At 49.2% G+C, this 16,018-nt stretch overlaps 2 protein-coding genes across 2 annotated transcripts in view; one reads left to right on the top strand and one right to left on the bottom strand.

Moving 5' to 3' along the window:
• Window positions 1-582: 582 nt before the first annotated feature.
• CENPV (centromere protein V) lies at window positions 583-14,407 on the top strand. The gene is made up of 5 exons (XM_028096668.2): window positions 583-981; window positions 3,667-3,765; window positions 5,002-5,071; window positions 12,596-12,710; window positions 14,008-14,407. The coding sequence occupies exons 1-5, from the start codon at window positions 584-586 to the stop codon at window positions 14,130-14,132; spliced, it is 807 nt and encodes a 268-aa protein (XP_027952469.2). The 5' UTR covers window position 583; the 3' UTR covers window positions 14,133-14,407.
• Window positions 4,910-16,018, bottom strand: part of PIGL (phosphatidylinositol glycan anchor biosynthesis class L) — a 99,686-nt gene continuing 88,577 nt past the window's right edge. The window contains exon 7 of the mRNA XM_088027953.1: window positions 4,910-5,010. Within this exon, the coding sequence (XP_087884079.1) occupies window positions 4,969-5,010 (42 nt within the window). The 3' untranslated portion in view covers window positions 4,910-4,968. The remainder of the gene's footprint in view (window positions 5,011-16,018) is intronic.

The raw sequence follows: 16,018 nt of genomic DNA, 5'->3' as shown, positions 1-16,018 counted from the left end.
TTACATTTTGAAGAATCTGTCGGACATCAAAATCCTCAAGACACGGTTTTATGATCTGGTAAGAGAGACCAAGAGGTACAGCAGGTTTCAGCTGCTCTTTGCCTGGCAGACAGCAGGTGCCTGGCCATTTAGGCACGTTAGTTCATTTCAGGAGCACGATGACTCCCGCCAGGTAGGTACTGCCCTCATCTTGGAGACGAAGTTACCCCAGCCTGGGCGCTCGGGTGCGGGTGTGAAATCAGGGCTGACCCTGGACTCCCCAGGTCAGGAGGGTAGGAAGAAGCCCTCTGGATTCAGAGGCGACGGAGGCGCCTCCGCAGGTGCCAATGGGCTCTGCGTGTCGGGAGCAGAGGCCTGCGGGATGGAGCGGGCAGGTGCAGGCCCCGAGGCGCGCGGGCGAGCTGGGTCTGTAATGTGCAGCCCGGCGGCAGCCAGGTGCAGCGGTCCGGGTCGCGGCCGCGGGTGCAGCGCCCCCTGGGCGGGCCGCTGGGCTGGCGCGCGGGGGCGCGCGCGGGGCGGCGGGGACGCGCGGGGCGGCGGGGACGCGCGGGCGCTGAGGCCTGCGCGCCCGGCTGCGGGAGCCATGCGGCGGGTGAGGAGCGGCGCGGCCGCCAAGCCACGCGGGCAGAAGGGGCCCGGAGCTTCCGTGGCCCCCGCGGCCGCCCCCTCGGCCCCCAGCGCCAGCCGCGCCCGGCGCTCCACCGGTCAGGCCGGGGGCGACAGCCCGGCGGCGGCGAGGCAGCCGTCGGCGAAGCGGCGGCCGAGGCAGTCGTCGCCGCGGGCCCGGGAGGTGGGCCCGGGGCAGCCGCCGCCGGAGCTGCCGCTGCTCCCGCCGCCGCCGCCGCCGCGGCCGCCGCCGACCCCCGCCACCCCGGCCGCCACTCTGCCCGACCTGGGCGACCAGCGGGAGCGCTGGGAGACGTTCCAGAAGCGACAGAGGCTCACCTTCGAGGGCGCCGCCAAGCTGCTGCTGGACACCTTGTGAGTGCGGCCGGGCCGGGCGCGGGAGTCGGCGCCCCTCGGACCCCCTCGGTGCGGGAGCGGCTGTCGCGCGGGCCGGGGCAGCTTTTCCGCCCTCCGTCTTGCCCGCACCGTGACCGACGCGTGGCCCCGTGGTGGCCCCGGGCGCGTCCCTCATTCGCACGGCCGCTTGCCTTGGCTTGGTGCGGGCTTGCGGCCCTGGACCGGACGGGGCGCTGCGCCCCGGGAGCGTGTGGAGAGCCGCGCCGCGTCCTGGGACACAAAGGGTCTTTCCCGGGGACAGCCATCGTGCTCGGGACGCTGTCTCTCGTCTTGGCGCGCCGAGGGCGCGGGGGCCTTTCCCAGTGAGAAGAAGCTAAACCCCACGACTTTGCGCCTACCTGACTCGCTTTTTATATTTGCGCACGTGTTTTTTTGGAGCGTGGGTGGGAGGGAGAGGTGGCGGCGGGGGGAGAAAAGCTTGGATAGTTTTGAACCCACCGGGAGGCGAGATCCCGTTATTGTTCCAGGCGCTCCCTGGGAGCGAGCGGAGTGCGGGGGAGGGGGTATTGATCCCGGGGAGAAGCGCGCGCAAAGCGATGCTCGGTATTCTGAACAGCGGCGCGGGTACCCAAGGCGGGTGGGGGAGAGGGAGGCCTTGCGCTCTCCGCCGACTGATGCTCCTGGGTGGCTCGCTCTCCTTCGCGCTCCCCCAGCTTCGCTCCTGCAGAAGAACCTCCATCCAGGTCCTTAGATGGCCAGGGGAGGATTTCAGTGTCCGGGATGTTCGAAATGAGCTATTAACTCTGGTAAGGGCTGCCTTGTTGTCTCCAAATGCGATAGCATCTAGATCTCTGTCCTGTAGAATAGTTGGGCTACAGGGCGCCTGGGTGGCTCAGATGGTTAAGCGTCTGCTTTCGGCTCAGGTCATGATCCCAGAGTCCTGGGATCGAGTACCGCATCTGGCTCCCTGCTCCTTGGGAGCCTGCTTCTCTCTCTCTCTCTCTCTCCCCTTCTCTGTCTCTCGTGAATAAATAAATAAAAATCTTAAAAAAAAAAAAAGAATAGTTGGGCTACAGAGAAATATTTTTAGCACCCCGATAATCTATCTCTGCGTCCATTATTTTGTGAATTACAAAGAGCGATCAAAATCACAGAAAAAAAAACGAGGATAACCTAACACTTGCATAACAGCCTGAGGGTTACTCCTTTTCTTGAACAAAAATGTTTTTTTTGTCCTTAATCCTGAAGAAATTCTCTTAGTTAGGATGAGTCTTCTCAGAGATAAAATATTTGGTTTCCTGTGCGCTTCACTTTCTGATTTATCATCTTGGATTACCGGCTGAACTTTTTTTTCTATTCCTCATTAAACATTTTTGACCCCCTGTGGTGAGCCACCAGTTGCTAAGTGTAGGGGATATAAACATGCTCAGAAATGTAAAACTCAAACTTGAAGTAAATTTTTACTTTAAAACAAACTTGATAAATGGTCAAGAAAAAAGATTTTTAAACGTTGATAGAAGACAAGATTTTTTTTTTTACCCATTAGATTGGTGTGAGTACGTACATTTGTTTAAATAACCCAAATTCACTCACTTATATGCAAAAAGAATGTATAACTCTGCACTGTTTTTGTTAAAAGGTTACCATATAGAAAGAAGTCTGGAGGAATATATAGCGAATAGTTAATTGTGGATCCCTCCAGGCATTAAGATTACCAGAGACTTTCCTTTTTAACATAATCAAGTGTTGTAATTTTTTTTTTACAATGAGCATTATTTGTGTATGCAGAAAGATTTTAAATACATCAAGTTAACCGATTCACCTTGGAAAGAAACAGGGAAAAGCATTCAGTCTTATAAATCAAAAAAATGCTAATTAAAACTGCCGCAAGCTATTTTTCCGGTAATCATTGCTTGAGTGGGTACAGTGAAGTGTTTTCTCATTACTGAGGAGCATTTGGCCCTTTTGGAGCGCAATTTGACATTTTTCAAACTTGATAATGTTCAACCAAGGGTCTGGCTTATATATGTTTTGAGAGGATTAAAATAGTATGTAATGTGTACATAGAGCTCTGTAAAGAGTCCTGCATATGCAAAATCCTGGAGGGGAATATAGCAAAATTCCAAGAGCCTTTCTCAGAAGAAGGCTTTTCCAAACCACCAGACTCAGGTCTCCTTGTTGCACTTCTTCATAGCTGCCTGTACTGCTTTTATCACAGTCCCTTAAATATTGCTTGGGTAATTTGTTTGATGACTGCATATGGTTGGTAAGGCCAGGAACACGCCCACTGTATCTTGTTTACTGCTCGCTCTCTCCCCCGTGCCTAGCTCACAAAAAATCTTCGTAGGTATCTGACATGTAAATAATGTTTGAGTGGTGGGATTAGGATCCTCCACCCAACTCCCATTTCCCGTATTTCTGGAATGTTTTATTTTGCAACTTCACGGAATGTAAGAAATTGAAAAAAGAGAGGTCAGAGGAAAGAAGGCACTGAATCCTTTCTTTTCTTTCTTTCTTTTATTTAATTGCCAGTATGTCCTCAAAAGCAGAAATACATGGGGCCATTGTGTAGAGAAGACTTTTGTGCCATCTTGCTTCCTTCTTCCAACAACGAGGGAGAGAAAAAGCAGAAGCTAGGGCGCCGAGGTCCTGCCCGACTATTCAGAAATCTTTATCTTTCTGATTTTTTGTGGTTTCATTCAGTGAATACCAGGGCCTGGTGAAGCACACGGGAGGTTGCCACTGTGGAGCAGTTCGCTTCGAAGTTTGGGCCTCAGCCGACTTGCACATCTTCGACTGCAAGTGAGTGTTTTCTCTTCCCAAGTTGCTTGGAAGGACTTAAGAGTTAAAACGCAGCGAGCGCTTCAAGCAGCATCTGGGGAGTCAGGGTACCTATGAAACAGCATCAGCCGGGAGCTGATAATTGTTGGCCTCAGATGACGGGTACATAAGAGTTCGTTCTATTTTTTTTTTTTTTTCCTTTCATATGTGCTAGATGTTTTCAATAATAAGATTTTTATTTGAAACATGGGGGGGGCTAAAAATAACTTGGCTTGCTCTGTGCGTGCGTGCGTGTGTGTGTGTGTGTGTGTGTGTGTGTGTGAGAGAGAGAGAGAGAGAGAGTGAGCTCACTCCTACAGCAGAGCCCCAGGGGACACAGACTAGGGTCCTCCAGTTTCTGCCCCTCAGCGTCACCCCTCAGACCATACCATTGGTGGGTTGACAGGGAGTGGTGATCTCTGGACATAGGTCAGCCCGGGGAACTGAATGAAAAGCCTTGGTTAGGCAGTCTTCATAGGAGTCCAGAGTTGGGCACAGGGGGAGGGGAAATGAGCAGAGGGTGTATACCCTGGGAAGCTTACCATGTTCCAGGCTTTCTGGCTCTGTTCTAGATGAGGCAGATGGTTCTGCCAGGATCTGTGGAGGGTTGCCTTTTAGCACGTTCCCAGGTGTTGTGATAGAACAAGGACAGTGACATCCGAACCAATAGCACATACCTCATTGTTCGACAGGATCCAGTCCTGTTAGAGAATTCTGTATGAAATCAGGAATTTTTGTCAAGACAGACTGAAAAGGGGATTTAGATTTCATCCCGAAGGTGATAACTCGGAGGACCCATTTGACTCAGAGCTAGGCTTTCTGTGATGGACAGAGGAGGGAAGCGGGAAATGGAGGCTTCCTTGTCCGTTTTTGGTGTCGGTGTATCCCAGAGGCGCAGACTGTAGCTATGTCTGATATTTGTTTTATAAATGTCTCTAGAATCCAACAGTTCCCTTCACTGTAATAAACTGGGGGGTGGGTGGGGTGGGCAGCAGGGATGTGGTTGTGACAGGCCTGGTTTTCCGAGGGGTGCGTGGCTTTGACTGCCGAGCAGAGGCCTGTGCGTCTGCCTGGGCTCCCCCTTCCCTGAATGGCGCCGAAAGGGGCTTCCCCTCGGGGGTCAGCCGGCTCTCGGGACATGCTGGGTTGGGCCCCGTTGGGCCCCCAGAGGGTACAGATGCTTGTTTACAACCTGGGAATTCCTCTGTCTTTTTGTAGCTGCAGCATCTGCAAGAAGAAGCAGAATAGACACTTCATTGTCCCGGCTTCTCGCTTCAAGCTCCTGAAGGTTAGTGCTAAGGGCAGGCGTGAGGAGCCCCTGGCTTACAGCAGGTGCCCCATGGAGGGCCAGGCGGAAGGGAGCAGAGCAGGACCTCTTCAGAGAGCTCGATTGTCCCTGTCATCCTGGGTTTCATGCGTATTTCTGAAAGGTTATGTTATTTTTCCCCTTTATATTTTGGATGCATACTTGATATTACTGTGAAAACATTAAAAATAGAACCAAAAAATAAAGACGATCACTCAAATCCTATCAACCAAAAGTAACCACTGATATATATAGGTGTATATCCTTGCGCATTATTTTCTACCTGGGTAAATACAGCTAAATAATATTAACAATGACATTGTATATGTCGTTATCAAAATAGGATTTTGCCTTTTGTTCTGTTCTATGATCGACTTTTATCATTTCCCAATGAAGCATATATATCTTCAACAATTTTTTTAATGGTGAATTCAAAATTTTATTGAGGTACACCTGACATGTAACATTATTAAGTCTTAGGGGTACATCAAAATGACTCAGTATTTGTATATATTGCAAAATGATCAGCAAGATTAAGTCTAGTTAATGTCTGACAACATATGTAATTAAAAAATAATTTTTTCTTCTGATGAGGGCTTTTAAGATTTATTCTTAGCAGCTTTCAAATATGCAACAACTGTGTTCTTAACTATAGTCACCATGCCCATTTTATTTTATTTTATTTTATTTAAGATTTTATTCAGTTATTTGATAGAGAGAGTTAGCGAGAGCAGGAACACAAGCCAGGGGAGTGGGAGAGGGAGAAGCAGGTTTCCCACTGAGCAGGGAGCCCGATGCAGAGCTCGATCCCAGGACCCTGGGATCACGACCCGAGCCGAAGGCAGATGCCCAACGACTGAGCCATCCAGGCTCCCCCATTTTATTTTATTTTTATTTTTTATTTTTTAATTTTTGTAAAGATTTTATTTATTTAACAGAGACACAGCGAGAGAGGGAACACAAGCAGGGGGAGTGGGAGAGGGAGAAGCAGGCCTCCCGCTGAGGAGGGAGCCCAATGTGGGGCTCATTCCCAAGACCCTGAGGTCATAACCCGAGCCGAAGGCAGACGCTTAACGACTGAGCCACCCAGGCACCCCATTTATTTTATTTTTAAAGATTTTATTTATTTATTTGACAGAGAGAGAGAGAGAGAGAGAGAGCACAAGTAGGGGGGAGGGGCAGAGGGAGAGGGAGAAGCAGGCTCCCCACTGAGCAAGGAGCCTGACGCAGGACTCGATCCCAGGACCCTGGGATCATGACCTGAGCCGAAGGCAGATGCTCAACTGACTGAGCCACCCAGGCGCCCCTCCATGCCCATTTTATTTATTTATTTATTTATTTATTTATTTATTTATTTTTAAAGATTTTATTTATTTATTTATTTGAGAGAGCGAGAATGAGAGAGAGAGAGAGCACATGAGAGGGGGGAGGGCCAGAGGGAGAAGCAGACTCCCTGCTGAGCAGGGAGCCCGATGCGGGACTCGATCCCAGGACTCCAGGATCATGACCTGAGCTGAAGGCAGTCAGTCGCTCAACCAACTGAGCCACCCAGGCGCCCCTCCATGCCCATTTTATAACTGAAAGTTTGTACCTTTTGACCTCCTTCACCCATTTTGCCCACCTCTTCCCTGGCTCTGGCATTAAAATGGTGAATTTAATGGCATGTGAATTATATCTCAATTTTAAAAATCAAGTGCATGTCTAATACTAATAATGAATACTAAGATGGGGCGCCTGGGTGGCTCAGTTGGTTAAGGCCTGCCTTCGGCTCAGGTCATGATCCCAGGGTCCTGGGATCAAGCCCCGCATCGGGCTCCCTGCTCAGCGGGAAGCCTGCTTCTCCCTCTCCCACTCCCCCTGCTGTGTTACCTCTCTCACTGTCTCTCTCTCTCTGTCAATTAAATAAATAAAATCTTAAAAAAAAATAATGAATACTAAGAAACTGAAATTAAAATCATCATACCATTTCAAGCAATGCAAAGAAAATTAAATAGTTAGGTGTTCAACTAACAAAACATGTCCCTGATCTATGTACTGAATATTACAGGAAGCCGATGAAGTTACTAAAGAAGAACTTAATAAGTGGATAGATATCGTATGTCTACGGACTGGGAACCTCAACATAGTATTGATGTTCATTCTCCCCGCAGTATTTATAGATTTAGTGTGATGTCTATCAAGATCCCAGGAAGGCTTTTGCAGACATATACAAGATTGCCCTACATTTTTTTTTAAAGATTTGTTTATTTGAGAGAAAGAGAGAGAGCATGAGCAGGGAAGGAGCAGAGGGAGAGAGACAGAGAATCTCAAGCAGACTCTCTGCTGAGCGTGGAGCCCGAAGAGGGGCTCGATCCCACAACCCTGAGATCATGACCTGAGCTGAAACCAAGAGTCGGTTGCTTAACTGAGCTGCCCAGGTACCCCAAGGTTACTGTAAAAATCATATGGAAATACTCAGGCCCTAAAATAGCTAAAATAATGTCCACAGGGAACAATGAAGTGGGAAAAAGTAACTCCACTCAATATGAAAGCTTCTTCTATACACAGAGTCATCGAGAGAGTGTTAACATGGTCAGATAGAGATGCAGATCCATAGAAGAGAATCAAGAGGCCCAGAAGTAGACTCACTCCAGTTTGCTCAAATTATTAAAGTTTCAAAGCCACTGGTTCCTTGTTGACTTTCTGTCTGGGTGATCTACCCATCGATGGAAGTGGGGGTTAAGGCCCCCTACTATTACGTATTGCTGTTGATAGTTGCCTGATGGATCTGGGTGCTCCCATGTTGGGTGCATTGATATTTCCAACCGTTACGTTCTCTTGTTGGATTGTTCCCTTTGTCATTACGTAGTGTCCTTTGTCTCTTGTTAGGGTCTTTGTTTTCTTATCTCTTTGGTCTGATGTCAGCATTGCTCTCCCCTCTTTCTTTTTGCCTCCATTTGCCTGGTCAATGTTTTTCCATCCCTTTACTTTCCGTCTACATGTATCTTTAGGTCTGAAGGGAGTCTCTTGTAGGCAGCATATTGGTGAGTCTTCCTGATTTAAAAAATTGTAATTTCATTATTTTGGGGAGTTTTCTTGTGCTTGGTACAGATTTTTGAAAGGTACAAAAGTAAGTCTTCCCTCCATTGCCCCTTGGTCCCCGAATCTCTTCCTCCCCCACAATCCTTTCCTAACTTACTTATGCTGTTATTCCTGTACTTGCAGCACTTTTTTTCCCCGCAGGATATTTTGTTATGTGAATGTACCAGAAGCAGTTTCCTATGTTTAAACTTCTAGGTCGGGTGCCATTTTTTTTTTCCCAGTTATAAACAACACTGTGGTGAACCTCCCTGTGCATAAATCTCCGGTAATTTACAAGTTATGTCTTTTGGATCAGTTTTCTTAGAAATAAAATCGCTGGTCAAAGAATAAAAGCTTTTGGGGCACCTGGGAAACTCGGTCAGTAGCATCTGCCTTCGGCGTGGGTCATGATCCCAGGGTCCTGAGCCCCGTGTCCAACTCCCTGCTCAGTGAGGAGCCTGCTTCTCCCTCTCCCTCTGGTGTTCCCCCTGCTTGTCTCTCGCCGCTCTCTCTCTCTGTCAAATAAATAAATAAAATCTTAAAAAAAAAAAAGAATACAAGCTTTTTAGTAAGGCTTTTGGCAAGATGGCTGGGTGGCTCAGTCAGTTAAGTGTCTGCCTTCAGCTTGGGTCGTGATCCTGGGGTCCTGGGATCAAGTCCCTTGTCTGGCTCCCTGCTTGGCGGGGAGCCTGCTTCTCCCTCTCCCTCTGCTGCTCCCCCCTGCTTGTGCTTTCTCATTCTCTCTCTCTGACAAATAAATAAAATCTAAAAAAAAAAAAGAAAGAAAGGAAAGGCTTTTGGCACAGTGTCGCTACTATGGGGTGGGCTGGGGCTTTCATTCCATCCTTGGTTCCCCTCGCCCCCACTGTGGTCTGACAGACTTCACTCTTCTTTGGTGTAATGGTGTGTTTCCACGTCTGTCTCCTCTGTGAAATCGTTGGGGTCTCCGAGCATCATCTTTAGTCGCATCTGACCAGCTCCTGGCCTTGCAGGCTTGGCATTGAGTAGGCACTCTGTGTCCAGAAGGAATCACTAACTGAGTGAAGGAATGCGTGAGTCCTGGCCTTTCCTGGGGAGTGAGATTTAATCCCGGACACTTGGGGCCACTTTGTCTCCTTTTCTTGATCATTCTTGTGGGTGCCTGGTGGATGAGGGGGACCCTTGGGTAGCACACTGCTCCCTGTTTTCCCTGTACACCCAGAGAATGCCAGTTGTTCTCGGCAGCGTGCCAGAGGCTATGGTCCCAGCTCAGCTTCGCCCCTGAGCACCTGTGACAGATGGTTCCTGAAGGCGCCACCAGGTACAGCCGTAAGCTCTTGGGTCTCAGAATTGGTACTTTACCCCCTTTATTTCCTCCTTGGGCCTGCTTATCAGTGCATTTCCTGGTGCCCTAGAGCACCATACTTGGCCCCAGCCTTTAGAAGGAGTGATTTGATGTTTTGTTGTTTTTTTTTTTAAATTTTATTTATTTATTAGAGAGCAGAGTGAAAAAGAGAGCGGGGGGGGGGGGCGGGGCGGAGGGAGAAGCAAACTCCCCAGAACAGAAGCAGACCTGAGCTGGAGGCTTAACTGAGCCACCCAGGTACCCCGACACAGCTTTTATTCTTTGTGCAGTGTGCAGCCCGTGGAGGGTTTTGAGCAGGGTAGTGACAGGCCTGCTTCAGCGCTTTCAAAGCTGGCTTTGGCCGCTGGGTGGGGAATGGACCGTGTGGGGAGGTAGCCGCTGCGACAGAGAGGCAGCTAGGAGGTTGCTGGGGTGGCCAGGCGAGAGGAGATGGAAACACGGGCTCGGGTGGTGGTCATGGAGATGGAAAGAAAATAGATATTTGAGATTTATTTCAGAGTAGTGGCTCTCAGACTTCAGCGAGTGCATGATCACGTGGAGGGCATGTTAGGGAGCTTGCTGGGCCCCACTCCTGATTCTCTTGGTCTGGGAGCGGGACCCAAGGATCAACATTTCCTACGAGGTCGCTGGTGACGGTGATGCTTCTGGTCCTGGGGCCACATGCTGAGAACCCCCATTTCAGAGGCAGGGTGAGCATCGGGGGCTCTTTCTCAGAAAAGTTGAGATGTCGTCAGCAGTCACAAGGACAGAGATGGGCCGTGGGCCGCTGGGTGCGTACGTCTGGCGTTGAGAGCATGCAGATCTGCTGCCTCCACTTCTGGAGTTGCTGGCTCCTCGATGCTGAGAGCTGAGAGGCTGGGTGTGGCCAGCTGGCTGCTGGCGTGGCCGGTGACGGGAGGGGGCCGAGGCCAGAGCCCTGGGGCTCGCCGACATTCACAGAGGGTTGAACAGAGGGGCCTGCGAAGGAGGAAAGTCGGTCGAGTGTGCTGTCCTCAGAGACCCCTGTTTCAAAATGGAAGGACTGGTACCGAGAGGTCAGGTTAAGAGGAACCAGTTCAGAATCTAGTGGTCAAGAAAAGCAACCATTAGACTGGCCAGCAGGGCGGTCATTGGTGGTTTCTGATGGGGCAAGAAAACAGATGTCGCCAGAAAGGTAGAGTATATGGCAGTGTGACGGTGACAGGCCGTGGGTGGCGGAGTCAGGTTGGCAGGTGCATGGAATACCGTGCGGATGAGGGTCTGAATGTCGCTGAGTGACCTCCAGTAATGAACAAGGTGAAGTGTGAGGCAGCCCCTCTCTGCCCACTGCCCCCGATCATTTCTTGGGGGAAAGTGTCCTATCGGATGACTCTGGGTGGTTTAGGACCACTTAGCAATTGTTCTTTGCTGCTTCTCTGGGTAGTGGCATGAGAACTCAGAGCTGTTTTTACGGGAGGCACAGAGCTCTGAGGGCTGTTCTGTCCTGCGGTGCTGGGTGGCAGGCTGCACGAGAAGGATGGGAAGGTCTAAGTCTGGTAAGAACCTCCACCCCTGACCCTCCAGCCACACAGTTTCTCTCCTTGGAAACCACTGTTTCTTGGCTATTTCTTTATAAATATATATGTAAAGAAACATATGCATATGAATGTGTGTGTGTGTGTGTGTGTATGTATATATATATATATATATACAGGCCAAGGTACATCCTTTTTTAAAAAATAGAAATGGTAAAAAAAAATAGAAATGATAATATAGTATACAAATTATTTTATCCCTTGCTTTTTCACTTAATGTTTAACCTTGGAGGTTGTTCCATATTAGTATTTGGAAGTGGAACTGTCTTTTTTTTTTTTTTTTTAAGATTTTATTTAGGGCGCCTTTGTCGCTTGGTTGGGCGTCTGCCTCTGGCTCATGTCATGATCTCAGGGTCCTGGGATCGAGGCCCGTGTCGGGCTGCCTGCTCAGCGGGGAGCCTGCTTCTCCTCCTGCTTGTGCACTCTCTCTCTGACAAATAAATAAGTAAATAAAATCTTTAAGAAAAAAGATTTTATTTATTTATTTTTAGAGAGAGCAAGTGGGGGGAGGGCAGAGGCAGAGGGAGAGGGAGAGAGAATCTTGAGCAGACTCCGCACTGAGAGTGGAGCCCGACATGCGGCTTGATCTCATGACCCTGAGTCATGACCTGAGCTGAAACCAAGAGTTGGGTGCTCAACTGACTGAACCACCCAGGCGCCCCTTTAGCCTTGTTTTAAACAGTGCTAGAATGTCTATGTACGTGTCATTGGATGCATATGGAATTTTGATTGTAGGATAAACTCTGTGTTAAAGGATGTGTACATTTTTAAATGTTGGTAGATGTTGCCAGATTTTACCAATTTATATTCCCGTGACTGATATGTGAGTGCATGCATTTGTCCACATACTCGGTACGAAGTTAACCAACTTTTTTTTATTTGTACCTACCTGACAGTGAAAAAAAAAATACCTCATTGCTGTTTCTGAGTGTGCATATCATTTCATAGGTGAAGGAGGGATTTGTTTTCCTTCTTCTCTGTCATTTTGCCCAGTTTCCCATTTGTATTCTGCATTAAGGAAATTAGCCCTGTGACCGTGACGTCTGGCAAATATTCTTTTCCTGGTTTGTCCTTTGTACGTGAATTCAAATACAGTCAACAGTTGTCTCCAGATCTTGAGTGGTGCTGTTCGGGGACATGGAGAGCCCGTCGCTAGGGTGACCTGTCTCCCCTCCGAGGCCTAGGAGGCAGGCATTTTCATTTTCACTTCCTGACGTGGATAGGACGCGCTGTGTTGCGGTGGAGCTGGGACAGCTCAAGGCTGAGTCAGCCGGTGTGCACTTGACTAAGAGAAGCCACGAGCCGCCTTGCTCCGGCCTGACGTGGCTCTGGGCAGCGTAGGCAGGTCCCTGTCCTCCAGACGCCTCTGTCTCTGTGGGAGATTGGACATGTCCTCCTCATAACCCTGAGAGGGTGCCCTACAGAAGGGCATCCCCTCCCCATGGAGCCTTTTAAAAGATTTAATTTTTTTTGATGACCGAAAAAAAACAAAAACTAAAAACACTCTTTGTAAAAGGAGAACATCTCTTTCGCCCGTTCCCCCCGTAGGGAGCTGAGAACATAACCACATACACGTTCAACACGCACAAAGCTCAGCACACCTTCTGTAAGAGGTGCGGCGTCCAGAGCTTCTATACTCCGCGCTCCAACCCCGGAGGCTTCGGTGAGTGAAGGGGGCCGGCTGCCCGTGCCGGGGGGACTCGGGGACACCTGCGGCTGCCCCGGGTTCATACGCCGATTGCTAGGCCTGGCGCTGGCCTCTCTGGCTTTGCCTCTTGCTTGGCGGGGCCCGTGCACGTGGGGGTCTTAGAAGAACAGGGCTGTTCAGCAACGCTCTTTCCCAGTGATGGGAGGGAAGATTGCCTCTGGGCAGCCACCCAGATCCTGCCTTCATTTGCTGGTCGCTGGGGGCTGACACTGAGGGGTAGACGGAGGAGACGACATGAGCCTGGGGGGGCTGGCAGGGTGGTAAGGGAGGGAATTTTCACCCCGAGGATGCTTCAGGGTGTGAAGGAGGCAAGAGCGAGGAGTGTTGATAATGCCGTTAGGAAAGATTCTGTTTGAAAAAAAATTTTTTCAGTTTGTTTAAAATATAAACAATGCAAGTCCCCAAGCCCCTCCTCTTCAGGTCCAACCTGGATCTGAGTGGGGAATGACACCAGTTGCAGTGTGGAAAGTAGCAGTCAAGAAATCTTGTTTCCTTTTTTTTTTTTATTAAGATTTTATTTATTTGTCAGAGAGAGAGCACAAGCAGGGGGAGCAGCAGACAGAGGGAGAGGGAGAAGCAGGCTCCCCGCAGAGCAGGGGGAACCCGATGTGGGACTTGATCCCAGAACCCTGGGACCATGACCTGAGCTGAAGGCAGACACTTAACCCACTGAGCCACCCAGGCATCCCTAAAAAAAATTTTTTTAAAGCAATCTCTACACAATGTGGGGCTCGAACTCACAACCCTGAGATCAAGAGTCGCGTGCTCCATGGACTGAGCCAGCCATGTGCCCCCTCCCCACCCCACTTCTTTAGCAGCTCCTGTGTGTTCTTCATGTACCACTTGGAGAGGTCTTCCTGCCTGCTGTAAGAATCAAGAAAGGTTTTCGGAAAGTAGAAAATCCTATAAAGGTGGGCAGGTGTTTAATACTTAGAAAGTTCTATCAAAACCCTGGACAAGTCCGGTGAATTCTTCAGGCTGCTAGTCAGAGGTTGTTCTAGGCTTGGATCTTGATACTTTGTGCTCTCAGCTTGGTACTGAGTGCTATCCAGCCCTGGCATCCTTGGCTTAGGAAGTCTGACCCCCACGCGCCAGGAAGGAAAGGGAGTCGGGAAGCTGACGTTGTGGGGTCGTAAGCTTTAACAGTGGATCGCCACCAGTGCTTGCAGGTGTGGGTTTGTCTGCCAGCCAGCCCAGGCCCCGCTCTCGTTCATACCTGGGAACTTCCTTTTTCTGTGTCACCTCCCCCCAGGAATCGCCCCACATTGCCTGGATGAAGGCACTGTGCGGAGCGTGGTCATTGAGGAGTTCAATGGGACCGATTGGGAAAAGGCCATGAAGGAGCACAAGACCATCAAGAACATGTCTAAGGAGTGAGCTCCTGCGTCTCACTTCCCGAAAAGGAGGAACGATGGGAGCCAGCAGCCGTGCAGGGCCCACCGCGCACCGGTGGGGCCCGTGAGTGTGGCTGACCCAGGCCACTGGTCCCGTTGGCCCGCGGCCACCCCGATCTCCGCAGTTCGCTCAGCCACCAGCTTCTTTAGGCAGCTCTTTGTCCTTTCAGCCCAGATTTTGATGTAGGCTAGTCGACATCCTTTCTCTTCTCAACTTTTGTGTGATCTTTTAGAAAAATAAATATTTTTAACATGAAAGCAGTCACTGTGGTTTGTCATTTTCTCTGCGCTTTGATTTTGGTTCTGAGGCCAGGCATTTAATCGCAGGTATTTATCGACTGCTTTTAAAATGTGTGCGACCAAACTGGGGGGGAGAGATGAGAAGACAAATGAATAGTTATGAAACACTTGTAAGACTGGCCAAGATCGAAAGCCACATGAGTTGTAAACATAAGAGCCCTAGGAGTTCAAAGGAGAGAGAGGGCTGGTTAGGAAAGAATTGGGAGACTATCACTGGATAGTCTCCCAGTTATTAGACTATTATTATTAGACTATCATTTTTTTAAAAAGGTAAATCAGCTTCTGTTTTTTGGGTTTCTTTTTTTAGATTTTTATTTATTTATTTGACAGAGAGAGAGAACATGAGCTGGGGGAGGAGCAAAGGGGGCAAGAGAAGCAGAGTCCCCGCTGTGCAAGGAGCCTGACGGGCCTTGATCTCAGGACACTGAGATCACGACCCGAGCTGGAGGCAGACACCCAACCAACTGAGCCACCCACGCGCCCCCTGTCTTAACCATCTTTAAGTGTCCAGTTGAGCAGCGTTGAGTACATTCACACTGTTGTGCAACCAACTTCCAGAACTCTCCATCTTGCAAAACTGAATCTCTATACCCATTGAACAACAACTTGGAGTCTATTTTTAAATGAAGCAAGACTTAGGAAGGCCGAATGGAAAAGTAACTGTGTGAACACAGGTTGGGGCCCCGAGTAAAGCCAGACTGGACTGGAAGCTTCCGATGGGAGGAAGTAAAAGATCAGAAAAATGTGTCAGAAGCCGGACCGTGGACAGTCTTGGATATTAAGCTCAGGAATTTGGCCTTTATTTTCCAGGCATTAGGAAAGCCCTGAACAACTTTATTGTTGTTGTAGGGTTTTTTTTTTTTAAAGATTTTATTTATTTATTTGACAGAGAGAGACAGCGAGAGCAGGAACACAAGCAGGGGGAGTGGGAGAGGGAGAAGCAGGCTTCCCGCCGAGCAGGGAGCCTGATGTGGGACTCGATCCCAGGACCCTGGGATCATGATCTGAGCTGAAGGCAGACGCTTAACGACTGAGCCAAACAGGCGTCCACCCTGAACAGGTTTGAACAGGAGAGGAATGCCTGGCCTGCTACAGAGTCTTTTGATTGGTTCCCCGCCCCTGCAACCTTGCTTCCCATTGCTGCTTATTTTAATCAGGTCAACTTTCCCAAAGAATTCCTTTCGCTACCAAACACTGAGTATATACATAATGGCACATGCTTAATAAACATTCACTCTTTGTTTAGGGAGACTGATGAATCATGCACTGACTTTGTGACGTAGACTAGCCAAGGAGAAGGAACACGGAGAGAAATAACAGATGGACTGGGTTCTGTGTGATCATCACCTCTTCCAAGTCAGCTGACAGCACGTTTACTTTAAGGCTAGAAAGAGCTGGTGAGAAATTATACAGGGAAAACACGAATACCCAATCTACCTTTCCTATTGCAAGATTGCATGAAAACATACTTTTGTGTACCTTTCAGAACCCTCAGTGGAGTCATCCTGTGCCTTTTCTGCAGCTTGCATTTTTTTTAAGTTTTTTTTTTTTTAAGATTTTATTTATTTA

The sequence above is a fragment of the Eumetopias jubatus genome, unplaced genomic scaffold (genome assembly GCF_037043125.1).
Source record: "Eumetopias jubatus isolate StellerSeaLion01/CBP00866 unplaced genomic scaffold, mEumJub1_p1.0 scaffold_10, whole genome shotgun sequence".
Classification (NCBI taxonomy): Eukaryota; Metazoa; Chordata; class Mammalia; order Carnivora; family Otariidae; genus Eumetopias; species Eumetopias jubatus.
This window is presented reverse-complemented; position numbering and strand designations above follow the sequence as displayed.

Excerpts from the sequence above, each read along its gene's own strand:
- CENPV (XM_028096668.2), top strand. The coding sequence starts at position 584 with ATGCGGCGGGTGAGGAGCGGCGCGGCCGCCAAGCCACGCGGGCAGAAG. Across the intron at positions 3,766-5,001 it reads TTGCACATCTTCGACTGCAA|CTGCAGCATCTGCAAGAAGA; the intron begins GTGAGTGTTTTC and ends GTCTTTTTGTAG. Across the intron at positions 5,072-12,595 it reads CTCGCTTCAAGCTCCTGAAG|GGAGCTGAGAACATAACCAC; the intron begins GTTAGTGCTAAG and ends TTCCCCCCGTAG.